This window comes from Actinia tenebrosa, unplaced genomic scaffold (genome assembly GCF_029948245.1).
Source record: "Actinia tenebrosa isolate PJP-AT-01 unplaced genomic scaffold, QUT_ActTen_1.0 PGA_scaffold15__27_contigs__length_11533743, whole genome shotgun sequence".
Classification (NCBI taxonomy): domain Eukaryota; kingdom Metazoa; phylum Cnidaria; class Anthozoa; order Actiniaria; family Actiniidae; genus Actinia; species Actinia tenebrosa.
The window spans coordinates 1,250,981-1,266,883 of NW_028292575.1; the positions used below are offsets into that span (position 1 = coordinate 1,250,981).

General features: G+C 38.1%; 2 protein-coding genes across 2 annotated transcripts; one reads left to right on the forward strand and one right to left on the reverse strand.

The window, feature by feature from the left end:
* Positions 1 to 176: 176 nt before the first annotated feature.
* On the reverse strand, positions 177 to 7,967 carry LOC116298531 (serine/threonine-protein kinase PLK1). The gene is made up of 10 exons (XM_031707028.2): positions 7,712 to 7,967; positions 6,148 to 6,258; positions 5,508 to 5,624; positions 4,406 to 4,623; positions 3,810 to 3,905; positions 3,252 to 3,739; positions 2,280 to 2,607; positions 1,541 to 1,670; positions 1,280 to 1,396; positions 177 to 1,133 (listed from the first exon to the last, which is right to left on the reverse strand). The coding sequence occupies exons 1-10, from the start codon at positions 7,940 to 7,942 to the stop codon at positions 912 to 914; spliced, it is 2,058 nt and encodes a 685-aa protein (XP_031562888.1). The 5' UTR covers positions 7,943 to 7,967; the 3' UTR covers positions 177 to 911.
* Positions 7,968 to 9,389: 1,422 nt separating this feature from the next.
* Positions 9,390 to 15,856, forward strand: LOC116298503 (uncharacterized). The gene is made up of 3 exons (XM_089030610.1): positions 9,390 to 11,593; positions 12,282 to 12,349; positions 14,550 to 15,856. The coding sequence occupies exons 1-3, from the start codon at positions 9,408 to 9,410 to the stop codon at positions 15,854 to 15,856; spliced, it is 3,561 nt and encodes a 1,186-aa protein (XP_088886736.1). The 5' UTR covers positions 9,390 to 9,407.
* The last annotated feature ends 47 nt before the right edge of the window (positions 15,857 to 15,903 follow it).

The following is a 15,903-nucleotide window of genomic DNA, read 5'->3' on the forward strand; positions in this document are numbered from 1 at the left end:
AAGGGAGAAGTTATTTTAAGAATATGACGTAATGCATAGAAAGATTGAAAAAAAGGGCTATTAAAATTATGAGAAGTAATGAAAAAGAAGAAGTAAAAGAAGAAAAAGAAGTAGAATAGGCAAGCCAAGACAGGAGGAAAAAAGATAAAAAGAGTAAAAAAATATAAAAAATTCAATTTCAAAAATTTCATTGTTTATTAAAATTCTATCCAAAAAATAGGAGTCAATACTATGTCATGTTTCTACGTGTAAAATAAATATTCATCATCATATAACAAATATAAATATATCATGCCAATTCCATTCTTGAATATCATTCTTTCCCTATCTCTGTACACAAATCCCACATTAATTACACTGATATACGTTCAATTCATTTTTTAGAAATTTTTAGTCCAAAACACTAGATTCATAATAGATTTTTTCCTCTCTTATTTAATGAGGAATTGAGGAATTCACTTTTTTGAAAGGATTGTAAGATATTTCCTTTCGTTTCTTTCCTCATACTATAATTCAAACCAATACTTTCCTGTGGCCTTTCCTTCCATATTCGGTTCAATGATTGAGAAAACATTACTCATATAAATCAATGGCCATTTTAAGATAAATAATTGTATAAAACGTGGCAAAGGTTTTTAGTTATATAAAATTGAAATGGTCAGTAGCTATGACAATATATGTATATCGAAAAATAGAAATTACACTCATTCAATGCTGGGAATTAATATATTATTCTCTATTAGTGATGCACCTTTCTCAAAATTGTCTTGAATGCAATACAAGGCTAACATGGAAATACAAAAGAATTGCCATAAATTCCATCGTTAAATTCCATCTTTTGTATTTTCATGGTACCTAGCCTCGCATCTACGATACTTTTGAAAAGGGTCCGTTCCATTAGTAGTGCTCTTTTATTCCTTTTTGCTCTCCTCTTCTGCAATAACTTCCATAATTTTCCTAAGGACATTTTTACAATAGCTCAGTCTCTCAAGGATCTTCATCGAGCATGTGTCTGAGCTCACGTCACTTAGCAACTGAGTGGTACACTCTCGTTGTTCGTTTACGTAAATTAGCATAGCCTCGTCTTCGCCCGGAATAAGGACCACTTTTGTGTGGTCATTGAAAAAATTCACCTGAAACAACAACAAAGAAAAAAAATACATGAAAATTTTAACTGAAAAGATGCAAAACGAAATTGTGAAAATGAATAAAATTTTGTTCCATATATTCGTAAAATGAAATGAAAAACATACGTCTCACTGAATGGAGTCACTGTTACCTGAAGTGTTCCGTTGCTAAGATACATCACCATGGTGATATCAGTGCGGAACCAGATATCGATGAAAGGTGAACTAATTTGTTGGTTACTACTGATGCAGCCCCTTTGGTCGCCTCCCTAGAAAGAGAAAAAGTTTCCAGTTTGTATGAAAGTCACCACACAAGGGATTGTATATTCTTCAAGGTTACTCACAAGAGAATGACCGATGTGTCTCAGAAATAGGAAAACATTGCAAGCAATTAATTCGGATTATAGCCTAACCTTGAGTAGATGCTTATCCATGTAATTAGAGAAATATGTCAGGAGTGTGACTTTGGTCTCGATGCTATCGGGAATGTACGATGATGAGAAACGGGCTATCTTGCTATCTTCGTCACAGTAGCAAATACTCCTGGGAAAAAAGCATTTAATAAATAATTGATTCATGGAGCATATGTATGTGCACTTTTGTGTAAACTTTGTGACCGGTAACGGTAGAGTATTACAGAAATAAAACTTGGGTGCCGCAGGTGCATAGAGTAGTTTTTTAGCATAACTGTGAAACGGCACGACACTGTAATGGTACGAATTTGACATCTTTTGAACCAATCACAGCACAAAGGACATTGCTCAGACACGGTGTACGGAATTGGTGACATTTTTGGAACCAATCACAGCACGTGATGTAACTGCTTTAACTAAGCTAATGCTCGGACAAGGTACCGATTTGACATACTTAAACCAAACACAGCGCAAGTCACGGTATTGTCACATGCTCGTGCAAGGCCCAGTCATATGGATATCCACCTATAGACCCCTCAGTCTACTTGTAGCACGTCGGAAAGCAGCTTAATTTGGAGGACATAACAATAGGTTTTCAATTCTCTGGAGATTGGAATTCTTTTGTTTTGTTCTCTCCAAATTGAGCTGCTTTAACGTCACATGCAAGAGGGATCTATATAACATTGTCATAACACAATATATTAAATAATGTCATTATAACTGATTGAATTGGAATCACCTTTTGTCCACAGAGAGAGCAATCTTTGTGCAGTCGTTGAACCTAACAGACACGCTACCATCAGACATCTGAGCGCCAAATCCATATTTATTGCTGTAATCTACCCATTTGACGATAAAAACCTTGCTAAAATCGTCCATTGTTGAATTCTTGGATTTTGAATTCTCTCTCTTTGATTTAAACCGAGAAAAGAGAGGCTTTGAAGTTCCTTTTAGTTCAGGTAAAGGAGATCTAGAGTTTTCACGGAATTCATTGTTAAGAGATTGAAGACATGTAGAGAGTTGAACGAAGAGGCCTTCTGGTGAGAAATACTTTTGAATTTCGCTATCTGCAAAGGAAAAGTAATGGTGGAACTGTTTGTTTATTGGAATTGGAGAAAAGGTATAGAAAGAAAGCAACTAAAAATAGGTAGAAGGAAATCAAAATGATGTACAAAATAAATGGCAGGAATAAGAGGAGGAGAAAAAAGTAGTTATGAAAAACTTAGAAGATAAAAGATGGATATTGATGTGCAATAAATGAAGGAATGGGTAGGTGGGTGAGAGAAAAGGTCACTCTTTCGATTCAAAAGTTTCTTTCCGAGTCTTCGGTTTCTTTCCCTTCGCCAGACCTGACACACTAAAATTCAATTCCATCTGTAAGTAAGCCGTGCCCCAACTTAGATCAGCCCAGTGGTTGTTTCATGCAGGGTTCCATCTGTGAGTTATTCGTGCCCTGACTTAGATCAGCCCAGAGGTTGTTTCAGGGTTTGATCTGTGAGCTAACCATGCCCTGACTTAGATCAGACCAGAGGTTGTTTCAGGGTTCCATCTGTGAGTTAGCCATGCACTGACTTAGATAAGTCCAGGGGTGTTTCAGGGTTCCATCTGTGAGTTAGCCATGCACTGACTTAGATAAGCCCAGAGGTTGTTTCAGGTTACCGATAAAATTCGAAGATTAATTAAACTAAAGATGATCCCAACAATCTCTCACCTGATTCAATTCCACGGTCACTATCATCGCTATCTTTACTTCTCGTTCCATTTTTCAGTTTTCCTGACTGTCCATTTCCTAGTTTATCTAACGAATTTCTATTAACATTCACACCTCGTTCTTCAATTGCCTCTTTTTCGTCCATCTCAATCTTCATTTGACGATCAAAAACCTTAGCAAGTCCATTCAAAGAGTCTTTCTTCCAATCCGTAGGTGTCCGTCTCTCGTACTCTGTTATCTTCGGTGACCCGGTCAGAGACGTGAGGGGGAGGGTGCGTGGTAGTATCCCACATTGAAAAAAATCATCGTAAAAGATATATTTGAGATCAGGGCGATCGCTCGGGTTGGGTTGGAGAAATCGTTGGATGAGTTTGGCGGCGTTACTTGATATTCGTGAAGGGATGGTGTACTCGTTGTTCCGAATGCGCTGGTATGTTTCGCGTAGGGATTTAGTTTCGAAGGGCGGGTGGCCAACCAAGAGAGTATACCTGTGTTGAAAATGCATAAATAAAAATTATAAAATCTTGCTTGAATTAGTTATAATACATAGATACTTACATTACGCAGCCCAGTGCCCAAGTGTCCACCTGCCAGTTGTGGCCCGTTTTTGATAGGACCTCAGGCGCGATGTAGTTTGGTGTACCACACATGGTCCTATAAAAATATAAAAGTCAAAGACCTTACTATTTTTAGAGTCTCTGGTTTTGCGACGGAAGAAAATCCGGAAATACCAGGAAAAAAAACTTGAATCAAGGGTAAAAACTATAAGATTTTACACCAATGTGATACCAAGTACAGGAATGATTAGGAACCTAACGGCGCCGCTACGCCATGCACGCTTGTAGGGTGATTTTCCATTTCCCTATCAAAAACTTTACTGAAGATTTTAAGTTTGGCGTCAATCGTACGGAAAAACGACATCCGGGTCCAATACGAAAAGCAGTTTTATAAAAACATTTTCTTGCATTAACAATCATAACGGGATTGTTGCCCAAAGTTTTTATTATTGCAGGTGGAGGTTGAATCATCAAGAAATTTGTTCGCTTTATTTTAGCAGTATTTTGTGTACAGTTGGATTCGAAAATACGCATAATCTGTCACAATTGATTTTTTCATTGCAATATCTAAAAACTTCATAAAAATGATATACTTGCCTTATTTGTTTTTGATCAGGTTGCAGTCTGGCAGCCAGTCCAAAGTCTCCTAGTCTAAGTTCCATGTCATTTTTGAGGAAGAAGTTGCCTACTTTGATGTCCCGGTGTATGACGCGCTGCTCGTGTAAATACGCGCATGCCTGGACTGCTTGGTGCATGAAGAAGCGCACTTCCGGTTCCGTCAGTCTGCCTCTACTTTTGAGCATCTGAACCAATGACTGAGAATAACAAGCGTAAAAGATAAGACGTACGTCGAGAGGTCCATTGACTCAGTTCCACTTGAAGTACAAAAAATGTTCAGTAGGTTGAGAAAATCAACTATTGCGCGGTCATCTGTAATTTGGCTTCCTTTGATTGATCAATCCTAGGTGGTCTCCATATCATTTTTTCTATAAGAGTACTCGATACTGATATCTTTTAGTGCGGTTATTACAAACGATTTAAAAAAGCAATGGATTTATAATTATTTTTTAAAATTACATCTTCTGCACAAAAGCTTCGTGCGCGCAGAAGTGCGTGCCTAAGAAAAATCCCTCGCGCGCGTCTGACACTATCCGCGATCGAATGCAAGACAATCCGCCACGCGCATTTGAGATCTGCGCGTGCGTGAAGTTTTGACAGCTTCGCAATCTCACGGCTGCGCCACGGACCAGCGATATTAAAGTGATTTTCCTTTAAATGAGTGGAAAATATACTGCAATTACTTAGTAATGCATGCTACTTATGGCTTCCCACTGATTTTCGCCCCAAATCAAATCAAACGACTTTTAATTGCTAATCACCACCACAACTTTGGAGCTTAGCACGACGGGATTGATCAGCCAAAAGCAAAGTGAGGCTCCTCTGGTAGGCGCTATACAGTCCATGTATACAATGACCCCGGTGCAATGCTCTAAGCAGTTTGAATTAGCACGTTTTAGAGGGTGGAGGCCCCGGAGAGCTGAATAAACCCTTACGCAGGTCACATGCGCTACGAGACGAGCGTTTTACAAACCACGCTATCCTGACTCTTAACAGCAACGGCTAACGGCCATATCATGAACACGGTTCCTTCAGTTAATAATAAACGTAGATGTAATGACTTAGAAGAAAATTAATGTACCTTACGATTGCACAGTTCCATGAGAATATAGAAATGAGATTGGTCTTGAAAACTGCCGTGAAATCCAACGATGTAACGGTGACGCAACGTCTTGTGGAGGTCGATTTCTAATTGTATCTAGATGTGAAAAACAATATTTGTTAAGTCCTCTCCTATTGCCAATGTTTGGTTCATAGCTCAGGGGCGGATCCAGGGGTGCGCACCCCCCTGGTTCGAATTTGTGCCCCTACTTCGAAGATAACCAATACTGTTTTTTCCTTTTGTTTCTAAGTGGTGCACCCCCCTCCCCCCCCCCCCCGAGTTAACTTTGTGCGCAGCACCCCTCCCCGAACAAAATCCTGGATCCGCCTCTGTAGTTTAGTCTTCTACGCAGTCGCGATAGAAAATAGCGACTGCGTAGGAGATCTAGACTAGCCATAGATAGGATTTACAATAGCCCATTTCCGAGATATGCTTCGCTTATCACGCACAAAGGTTCCAGTATGAGGCTACGTGCTAGATTAAATTTATTCTTACCGCCTGTCACAAATGACTGAGCATTTGGCATGTAGCCTCATGCTGAAACCTTTGTGCGTGACAAGCGAAGCATATCTCGGAAGTAGGCTATTGTTGTAACATGGCACCACATTCAGCTTTTTACCTTATTGACTTTACCAGGAGATTTGGTGAGCCTTTCTTTTGGAACGACTTTCAAGGCAAATTCTTTGTTATTCGACATGTCGGTTACTTCGAAGACACGGGCGAACCCTCCCTGAAGCAAAGAATCAATTATGATTGAGGTTGGAAATGAAATACATGAATGAAAGAGAAAATGAAAATTAATGAATAAAGTAAAAAATGCATGACTGAGTGTATGCATGGATGGATGGATGGATGGATGGATGGATGGATGGATGGATGGATGGATGGATGGATGGATGGATGGATGGATGGATGGATGGATGGATGGATGGATGGGTGGGTAGGTGTTTGGGATTATAGGATGGATTGATGGGTTGGGGCGGGTGGATAATTGGATGGATGGATGGATGGGATGATAGGATGGATGGATGGATGGGTGGGTGGGTAGGTGTTTGGGATTATAGGATGGATTGATGGGTTGGGGCGGGTGGATAATTGGATGGATAGGTGGAATAGTAGATGAGTGGATGGATTGGTGGGTGGGTTGCTATACGGGTTGGTGGGTGGATGTGATTGATGGCTAGAGGGATGGATGAATAAATCGATAACAATTAAATGAATAACATATGAATGGCTGTGTGTGTTGATGTATGAATTCACGGGTGAATAGATGAATGAATGGACGAATGGGTGGCATGGGTGGGTGGATGGATGAAAGGAAGGATTGTTGGGCGGGTGAGTAAAAGGATGGATAAGCCTGCAAAAATTTATACTTATGAACATTTCATAATGATGTCCCGTTTATCATACTTCTACGCAAAGCTTGCATTATCCACATGTTGGAAACCGCAATCGACCAGATATGCACAAGCTGCACGCGAGCTAGAGTGCATACCGTACATCCACGAAAACGGTTAACTAACCAAATATGTACAAATTACTGCAAAGGTTTGTAGGCATACGGTCTAATGAACTTACTAATTTGTGCAAATTTGTACAACTTCTCTCAAAGTTTTTCACGGATATATGGTATGCACTCACAACTCTGAACTGCTAAATAACGTTATATATATATTTTTGCTTCTCTTAGTACTAGTGAAACTAAAAAACTAAATTCTACCTCGCCGAGTTGTCAATGCGTATAAAAAAAACCAGGACTGACAGAAGCATTAGCAGTCTCAAATGAACAAAAAAATACATGAAAAAATTACACAAACGCGTAAACGAAGGATAAAAAATTTTCCAAGATAGTAAAGAAAATTTTCCTTTTCCATAGCAGGAAAGAGCTTTATGCCCTTTTTTTATAGGAGGTAAGAGTTATTTTTTTTTGTAGCAATTTGAAATAATGCTAAATGATGCGCGGTCCATAAGACTTAAACAAATTAATTTTTCGTATACAATGCTTTAAAACTATATATATTGCAAATGGCCTTCGTATAGTTCTATATTTAGAACTCGGGAAATATGAATTATATTTTCGCATTCAATACGGCAAAGTAAGAAGGATAAAGAAGTTTTTAGATTTCAGTACTAAAACTAAAATACCTTTAAGTTAAAAAAATAATTCGAAATTCAATTTGTACCTTTCCGAGCAGTCTTCCTCTGAAGTATCTCTTGCCATTACTATCTTCGATAACTTTGGGAACCTCAGGAAAATTTTCATCCTTAGAACTTCTTGTCTTTCTCGCCGAAACTTCCGCTGGAGTTCTGTTACTCGAATTAAAACTCTGTGGCGATGAATTGGACGAGACTGAAGCCATTTTACTGGGGTTTTTCATCGAGGACTTGATCTTTCTGCCATGGCGTTTTAGCATTCATTGTGATAGTTTTCAAATACCATCAACCTCGCAACGGACGGGTGGTTACCCGTAAATCGCGGTTTTTGATTGGCTGACAAGCGCGCACTAGGAACCGTCATTATTTATGCGTTAACAGCGCGCGCGGTTCACGGAAGTTCCTTTTCGTTCCATTCCAATTTCTCTCAGCCTTTTTTTTTCGGTAGAATTTTAAAATAATCAGTGGGAGGAATATTACAAACATTATAACATAACCGGGTTTATTTTGAACAATAATTTAGCTAGTAGTATTTATTGAAGTAAGACGTAACGGGTAATTTTAGTCATGACAGAGGTGAGGCTCTATTTTTGGCAAAGATCTGAGCAACAGAAAAAACATAGCTACGCCTTGCTAGTTATTCAACTTGTTGGATCCAGAATTTAAAGTTTGACACTAAAAGAAAATATTTAACCAATGAGGCATACAACAAATTTTCCAGAATCTCTCTTTCTCCAAACGTTTGTATGCAGAGGCTAGTGTTTTCGGTCTTTATGCAGTGAGCTGATAAGACAAGACATGAGTTTATTTATGTCAATAGCGACCTTTCCAGACGGTTAATTACTAGAGTACTTGAGGTTAACTGGTCATGGTGTGTCAGCGGTTGGTCATAGCTAAAATTGGAGTTCTCAATAACGAAGGATTTTTTATAAGAATTAAAAAAAAAAACAAAAAAACATTTATATTTAAGTGTTGGGTCTTCTGGTTATAGACTCGAAGATTTCACTGAACTCTTTCAATAGTCACACATACACACATCCATCTTATAATTATTATTTCTAAGTTTCTATTTTTATTGAAAATTCAACCTGTATATTTTGATATAGTCAAAGTAAATCCCTTACAATTAATCTCATTAGTTATTGTAATTCATGTAGTTAAATTGAGTAAAAGTCTAAAATACTATTTGTTTTATTTTCATAAAACTATTTAAAACTATTTTATTTATAAAAATGTAAAAAAGATAGAAAATAAAATGTATCCTAGGTCAAAAGAAGGCACTCAAAACTATTATTAAATCCAATGATCCAAAAGGTCTTTTACAACAAACAGTCACGTGCTGAATACTTTTATAACAAATCAATTGGCAGTTAAAGGTCCCCTGGGGAAGACTCTGCTGGTTGGCTAACAAACTTTAAACTGCTTTGTATCTTGAAATCGAAATTATCTTAGGGGAAAAAGTATATTTGAAAAAGTTTTGGATACGATATTATTAAGTCAACGAAAAAAATATTTAAATAAAGGAAGTCTAATTATTTTCCCCATCCAGTAACAATCATGTGTCAATCTATTGCAAAAGGAATATCGGAGCTAGAGAAAATTGAGCTCTGTAGATTTAGTGGTAAGCTTCTAAATAATTTACAACTGTGAGACGCATACCTTAACAAATTAACATATGAAAAAAATATATGTTTCTAAGAAGCGTTAAGAAGGCTGCTGTTTACGATGGCTAGCGCGTTAAAGCCGTTCGCTGACGATTTGGAAGATCAGCTTACTTGTTCCATTTGTCAAGAAATATTCACAGATCCGAAAACTCTGTCGTGTCTACACAGTTTCTGCTTAAAATGTATCGCTGACTGGTATGTAAAAAGCGAAAGTCCAGTTTCGAAGCGAGTTAATTGCCCCATCTGCAGGGTACGAATCGATGTGCCAGACGGCGACGCCTCCAAGCTTCGATCTTCATTCCACTTGAAATCTCTTTTACAGTTGCTCGAAGCTGCGAGAGCCAAGTCTGACCAAGAGCAAGCAGGATTGCCGTTATGCATATCATGTGAAGAGCATTCGAAATTAGTCGCATTTTGTCTGCAATGCGATGGATTGATCTGTGGCGTATGTTTGGATTCCCACAAAACAATTAAGCAGCTTCGACAAGAACATCATGTACACCTGGTGGCCAATTTTAAGAAAGAAAATGTCGATGTGATAAGCATTGAAGAAGCTGCTGAAGTAACGAAACAAGCCGCAAAACGAGACATGGAAAAACTGAACCAACTAGAAGAGAATTACAAAGAAGAATTGGTCCAGTCAAAGACAAATATGGCGCGAATTGAGAACGACGTACATCTGGCAAAGCTAAAGGTTGGAGATGTAGTAGAATCGATTATCGAGACGGCGAGAGAACATGAAACGGCGATGAACGAGAAGCTCAATGGGATATTATCCGATCGACAAAAGGCAAGTCAAGATGAGCAGAAAGATATTGAAGCTGGCATTAATGAGTTAGCCGAATTTTTACTTCGCTGTGAGACACTGCTGGACAAAAGTGCAGCAAGCGAAATTGCAGTAAGTAAAGATGACCTTGAGCTAAGTTTTCAGTCATATTTGAAACGGCCTTCAATTCTGCCAAGCAAACCGATCCAACGAAACGTGACGGTGCGTTACGTCACAAATCAGGAAGTAACACAATCGTTACAAAATGTTGGCAGAGTTGTTGAAAGTGTGTCAGATCCCATGCACTCTTCAATTGAATCAATGAAGGAAGTAAGATGTGGTTTTGTGAATGATTTTCTTATCATGACAAGAAATTCAGAGGATAAGCCGTGTTACACAGACAAGGGCTCCATTAACGTGAGGATCAAAGACCCTGAAGGAAACGAGGTGGAGAGAAGGCTAACTGAACAGAGCACTGGAAAATACAGGGTGAGTTATCGGGCAGAGAAAACTGTGAAGTATGAAGTACGAGTGAATATTAGTGGTCAACCGATCAGGAATTCACCACAGAAAATAAACACGCTTGATAAAAACACAGAGTTTGTACACGTAAAAACGTTTGTGGGAGTCGAGGAAGTGGAAGAAGAAGAAAAAGAAAAAAAAGAAGAAAAAGAATTAGATGAAGAAGCTTTTATGAAAATCTCAGTCAATGATGTTAATCAAGAAATAGCAGTTCTTGATTCAAAAAACCAATGCATCAAAATATTCGATGTTGTTGGTAACAGTTTGAGAAGTTTCAATATTGTATCGCCTGAGATTGGAGAAAGTAAGAACTTTTTTCCGATTCATGCCTTCGTTTTGAACGAAAACAAAATCGTCGTCAGTCTTGTTCATCTACAAAATGACATAGGCGTTTTACAAGAATTAGATTTAAACGGTACTTTGCTAAACACCATCCATCCATCTGACCAGCCTTTTCTCCCGTTTAGCTTATGTATTACTGAAGATCAAAACCTTGCAGTGTGCTGTGCTGGAAGTGATGATGAGTATCATACAAAACCATGTATAAAGTTGTTTAATAAACAATATGAATTGATTCGTGAGTTTGATGGCATCAAGGAAGATGATGATGCTTTTTTCATAACTTATAATAATGGTAAACATTTTGTCTCCTTTGGAAATAACAACTTCATTCGTGTTTATGATAAGAATGGAGCCTTCTTGTATGAGTTCGGAGAGAAAGGAGAATTGGGCGGCCAGTTCGATGGTGTTGGTGGACTCACTGGTTATGGCCCTGACATGATTCTTGCATGTGATTGTGATAATGACCGTGTTCAACTATTAACAACAGGTGGAGAGTTTATAACATCGTTCAGTGGGTATGACTCAGGTGTGATGGAAGGAACTTTGGACATAGCTGTTGGAGCTGACGGTAAAGTGTTTGTCTTACAATATGATGGCAAAGTTCATATCTGGCGCTAGTGCGAATATATCTCTTGCCATTACTAAGCCATTTAAAATGTATATTGGTTATTGAACACTACAGTTATATAGAAGGACGCTGGCTAGTGCCAGGTGGACTAGACCCAAGAGCCCTGACATTCATACTGCGCATTCTCCACAAAATGTTATGAACAGAATAAACTCAATCCCTTTCCAATAGCCTGCGTTTCTCTTGGTCAGCACCGAGAAAACGAAGACTCTGAATTAATCCACTCTCAGAGTAATTTTCATTAATGGCTGTTTCAAATTGAAACTGCTCATGCGCATTATTTCGGAAGTGAACTCTAACCAAAAATCGAGTCTGGCGCTAGGTAGTTCGATTATATATTTTATCAATATTTTACACCAACTCGTTAACAGTTAATGTATATTGGATATTGGTCTTTTTTACTGCGCATGCTCGACGAAATGCCAAGGACTCAATAGAGCAGTTTTCGTATGACTGTGAAAATCTCAGTGACGTATGCATGCCTTGCGTGACATTGATATTTTCTAGAATTTTGATTGGCTTGATTTTTTTCGTGCAATGTGATTGGTCTGGCAGTGCCGTGACCTTGGCGTGACCGTGTCCGCGCCGTGTTCGTGCCGTGTTCCTGGCATTTGATTTGATGCAGAGTAAATTGTAGTGCAATGTAATTCGTCTGGTGGGTTATCTTCTATTCATAGTCATACGAAAACTGCTCTACTCAAACACGAGATTGAGGATAACCCAAGAAATTCAAGGGTTGTACGTGGTTAGATAAAAAAACTTTCTCGATGATCGGTCAAATCAAACTACGCGAAAAATGCGCAGCAAGAATGACAGGGTTCTAGGATCTAGAGTGTTATATGCAGATTGAGTGACGTCATTGTTCAATGTTTTACATGCAAACGTCACGCAATAAACAGACTGTAAATAAATTACGAGAGATATTGAATTTAGTAGGCACTAGCACTGAAAATGTGAAAATACTTGGTTTGATAATAATTGCACAATTCTTAATTATAAAAAGTACCGTGAAAATGTTAAAAAGTGGAAAGAATATGATGAGCAGAGATAGACCAGGGGTAATTTACAGTTGCTGTAGCCATGCAGTTAGTCCAAGATACAACTCCTGTTGGAGGATATTGTGTGGAATCTGTATATCACGGTAGTCAACTGATAAACTTAAAGTTGAATCAATAAAGTTAGTCATCATCTGAAAAGGTACAAAGGTGGGACCGATGAGGATTATGGGTAGATACATTTTACATGTTTCAACCGCTTGATAGTGTTGATGGACTTGAACATTTTTTACCAATTACATCTTCGTCTTTTATGAGCACCCTCAAGCTGCAGTTTTGTCAAAAAAGCTTTATTTGTTTGATATGAAAAATTTCCCATGATTAGAAGTGATCTCAGCTTTCTAGGTTTTCGGTGACTAACTTTATTGAAATAACATATACACTTAATTAATTGAAAAAACGTAGTCGGGTTCGAGAAGGTCATGTCATCGAAGCTAAGGCCGAAAAGGATTCTGGGTACTCCGAAGTGTGTATTATATTTGCATATAGACATGTAAAAATGCACAGATTGACAACATGCCAAAGCCATGATGCATAAAATGTGCACAGGAAGGGAAAATTGCAATACGCATGAAATTAGCATAATTGTTTGTCTTCCCATGCTCTCCTTCGGTCTTAGCTTTGATGATATAATCTTTTTTTGAACCCGACAACGTTTTTTCAATTAGGTGTATACTGCTTATTAAATGTCTAAGTGTATAATTCTATATTCGAGTAATTGAGACTGGAGTGAGGTTGACTGAGAAAATCCACTTCGGTTAAAGTAGAAATCAAATGAGATCGAGAACGATTCTGTATCTGATTTACAGCTACGTTCAGCTTACTGAACTGTGTGGGCCGTGTTGTTTACTGTAAGATAGAGCTATTTCCTCATATCAGTTTCTAGTTTCTTTGCTACTATTAGAAAAACATTTATATTTAAGTGTTGGGTCTTCTGGTTATAGACTCGAAGATTTCACTGAACTCTTTCAATAGTCACCCATATATATATATATATCCATCTTATAATTACTATTTCTAAGTTTCTATTTTTATTGAAAATTCAACCTGTATATTTTAGATATAGTCAAAGTAAATACCTTACAATTAATCTCATTAGTTGTTGTAATTCATGTAGTTAACTTGAGTAAAAAGTCTAAAATACCATTTGTTTTATTTGCATAATACTATAAAAATAGAATGTAAAAAAGATAGAAAATAAATAGAAAATAGGAGCAAAAAATTATATGTTCGGTTATTTGATTGACGACTGAATAAAACACCTAAGTCCAAAATGGCGCACGGCCGAGTGTGTTACATGAAAACCAGGCATCCAGAGCCAAATGCAAAGTAATAATATGGTGTCAATGCAAAGTATACCTTTTTCTGTCTTTCTTTTCTTCTTACATTCAGGAACACAACAATTTCGTATAGAAGTAACTTTGTTTGGGTTGCCTGTGGCGTTATACTGTTCTTGACTGATTCTAGAACATGCTCAGGCTTATTCAAAATTTCCGAGAAAAAACAATGACTTGTCTGCTCTTGTGCAATTGAACATTTTTGTACATTAAAGTCTTGAGACAGCCAACTATTTTACACTGCTATGAAGATACTGTTTTGATTTTGTTAGGTAACTGCTTCGAAATACCAGTGATATTGAGTGAATTGTGACGTCAATATATACTTCAGACGAGACAAACTATCCAGAAACGGGAACAGAATAAAGTTATCTCATGCCACAAAGATGTAACCTTGGTGAAACGTAGTACTGTAACTTAAAACTGTTATTGAATCCAATGCGGTTCCAATCAGTCCTCATTGACCTCTGTAGCTTTACGGGTTAGATTCTAAGTATTTTACGACTGTAATGCGCATGCGTTAAATCATATTAAAAAACTATATATTTCTAAGAAGCGTTCAGAACGTTGCTGTTTACGATGGCTAGCGCATTAAAACCGTTCGCTGACGATTTGGAAGATCAGCTTACTTGTTCCATCTGTCAAGAAATATTCACAGATCCAAAAACTCTGTCGTGTTTACATAATTTCTGCTTAAAATGTATCGCTGACTGGTACAGAAGAAGCGGAAATCCAGTTTCGAAGCGATTTGATTGTCCCGTCTGCAGGGTACGAATCGATGTGCTAGACGGCGACGCCTCCAAGCTTCGATCTTCATTCCACTTGAAATCTCTTTTACAGTTGCTCGAAGCTGCGAGAGCCAAGTCTGACCAAGAGCAAGCAGGATTGCCGGTATGCATGTCATGTGAAAAGCATTCGAAATTAGTTGCATTTTGTCCGCAATGCGACGGATTGATCTGTGGCGTATGTTTGGATTCCCACAAAACAGTTAAACAGCTTCGACAAGAACATCATGTACAACTGCTGGCCGATTTTAAGAAAGAAAATGTCGAAAGTTTCGTTAAGAGCCAAATGTTTTGTCAAGAGAAATTCCATGAGCGAAATAAACTTGAATTTTACTGTAAAGAAGAGACTTGTAAAAAATGCGTTTGTCAGAAATGCGCTTTTTTACATCATCGAAATCACGACGTGTTGATCGTAGAAGAAGCTGCTGAAATAACGAAACAAGCCGCAAAACGAGACATGGAAAAACTGAAACAACTGAAAGAGAATTACAAAGAAGAATTGGTCCGCCAGTCAAAGATGAACTTCGCTCGAATTGAGAACGACGTACAACTGGCAAAAAAAAGGCTTGGAAATGTAGTAAAATCGATTATCAAGAAAGCGGAAGAACATGAAACGGCGATAAACGACAAGCTCAATGGGATATTATCGGATCGACGAAAGGCAAGTCGAGATGAGCAGAAAGATATTGAAGCTGGCATTAATGAGTTAGCCGAATTTTTACTTCGCTGTGAGACACTGCTGGACAAAAGTGCAGCAAGCGAAATTGCAGTAAGTAAAGATGACCTTGAGCTAAGTTTTCACTCATATTTGGAACGGCCCTCAATTCTGCCAAGCAAACCGATCCAACGAAACGTGACGGTGCGTTTTGTGACAAACCAGGAAGTAACACAATCGTTACAAAATGTTGGCAGAGTTGTTGAAAGTGTGTCAGATCCCATGCACTCTTCAATTGCATCAATGAAGGAAGTAAGATGTGGTTTTGTGAATGATTTTGTTATTATCACAAGGAATTCAAGGGATGAGCTGTGTCACACAGACAAGGGCTCCATTGACGTAAGAATCAAAGACCCTTAAGGAAACGAAGTCGAGAGAAGGCTAACTGAACAGAGCACTGGGAAATA

Bases quoted from the DNA above. Each gene is read 5' to 3' on its own strand.
- LOC116298531 (XM_031707028.2), bottom strand. From the start codon at position 7,942: ATGCTAAAACGCCATGGCAGAAAGATCAAGTCCTCGATGAAAAACCCC. The intron at 3,906-4,405 runs GCAAGTATATCA...ATATTTTTATAG, and splicing joins CCTGATCAAAAACAAATAAG to GACCATGTGTGGTACACCAA. The intron at 3,740-3,809 runs GTAAGTATCTAT...TTTTCAACACAG, and splicing joins TGGGCACTGGGCTGCGTAAT to GTATACTCTCTTGGTTGGCC.
- LOC116298503 (XM_089030610.1), top strand. From the start codon at position 9,408: ATGGCTAGCGCGTTAAAGCCGTTCGCTGACGATTTGGAAGATCAGCTT. The intron at 11,594-12,281 runs GTGCGAATATAT...TTCTATTCATAG, and splicing joins AAAGTTCATATCTGGCGCTA to TCATACGAAAACTGCTCTAC. The intron at 12,350-14,549 runs GTTAGATAAAAA...TATATTTCTAAG, and splicing joins AAATTCAAGGGTTGTACGTG to AAGCGTTCAGAACGTTGCTG.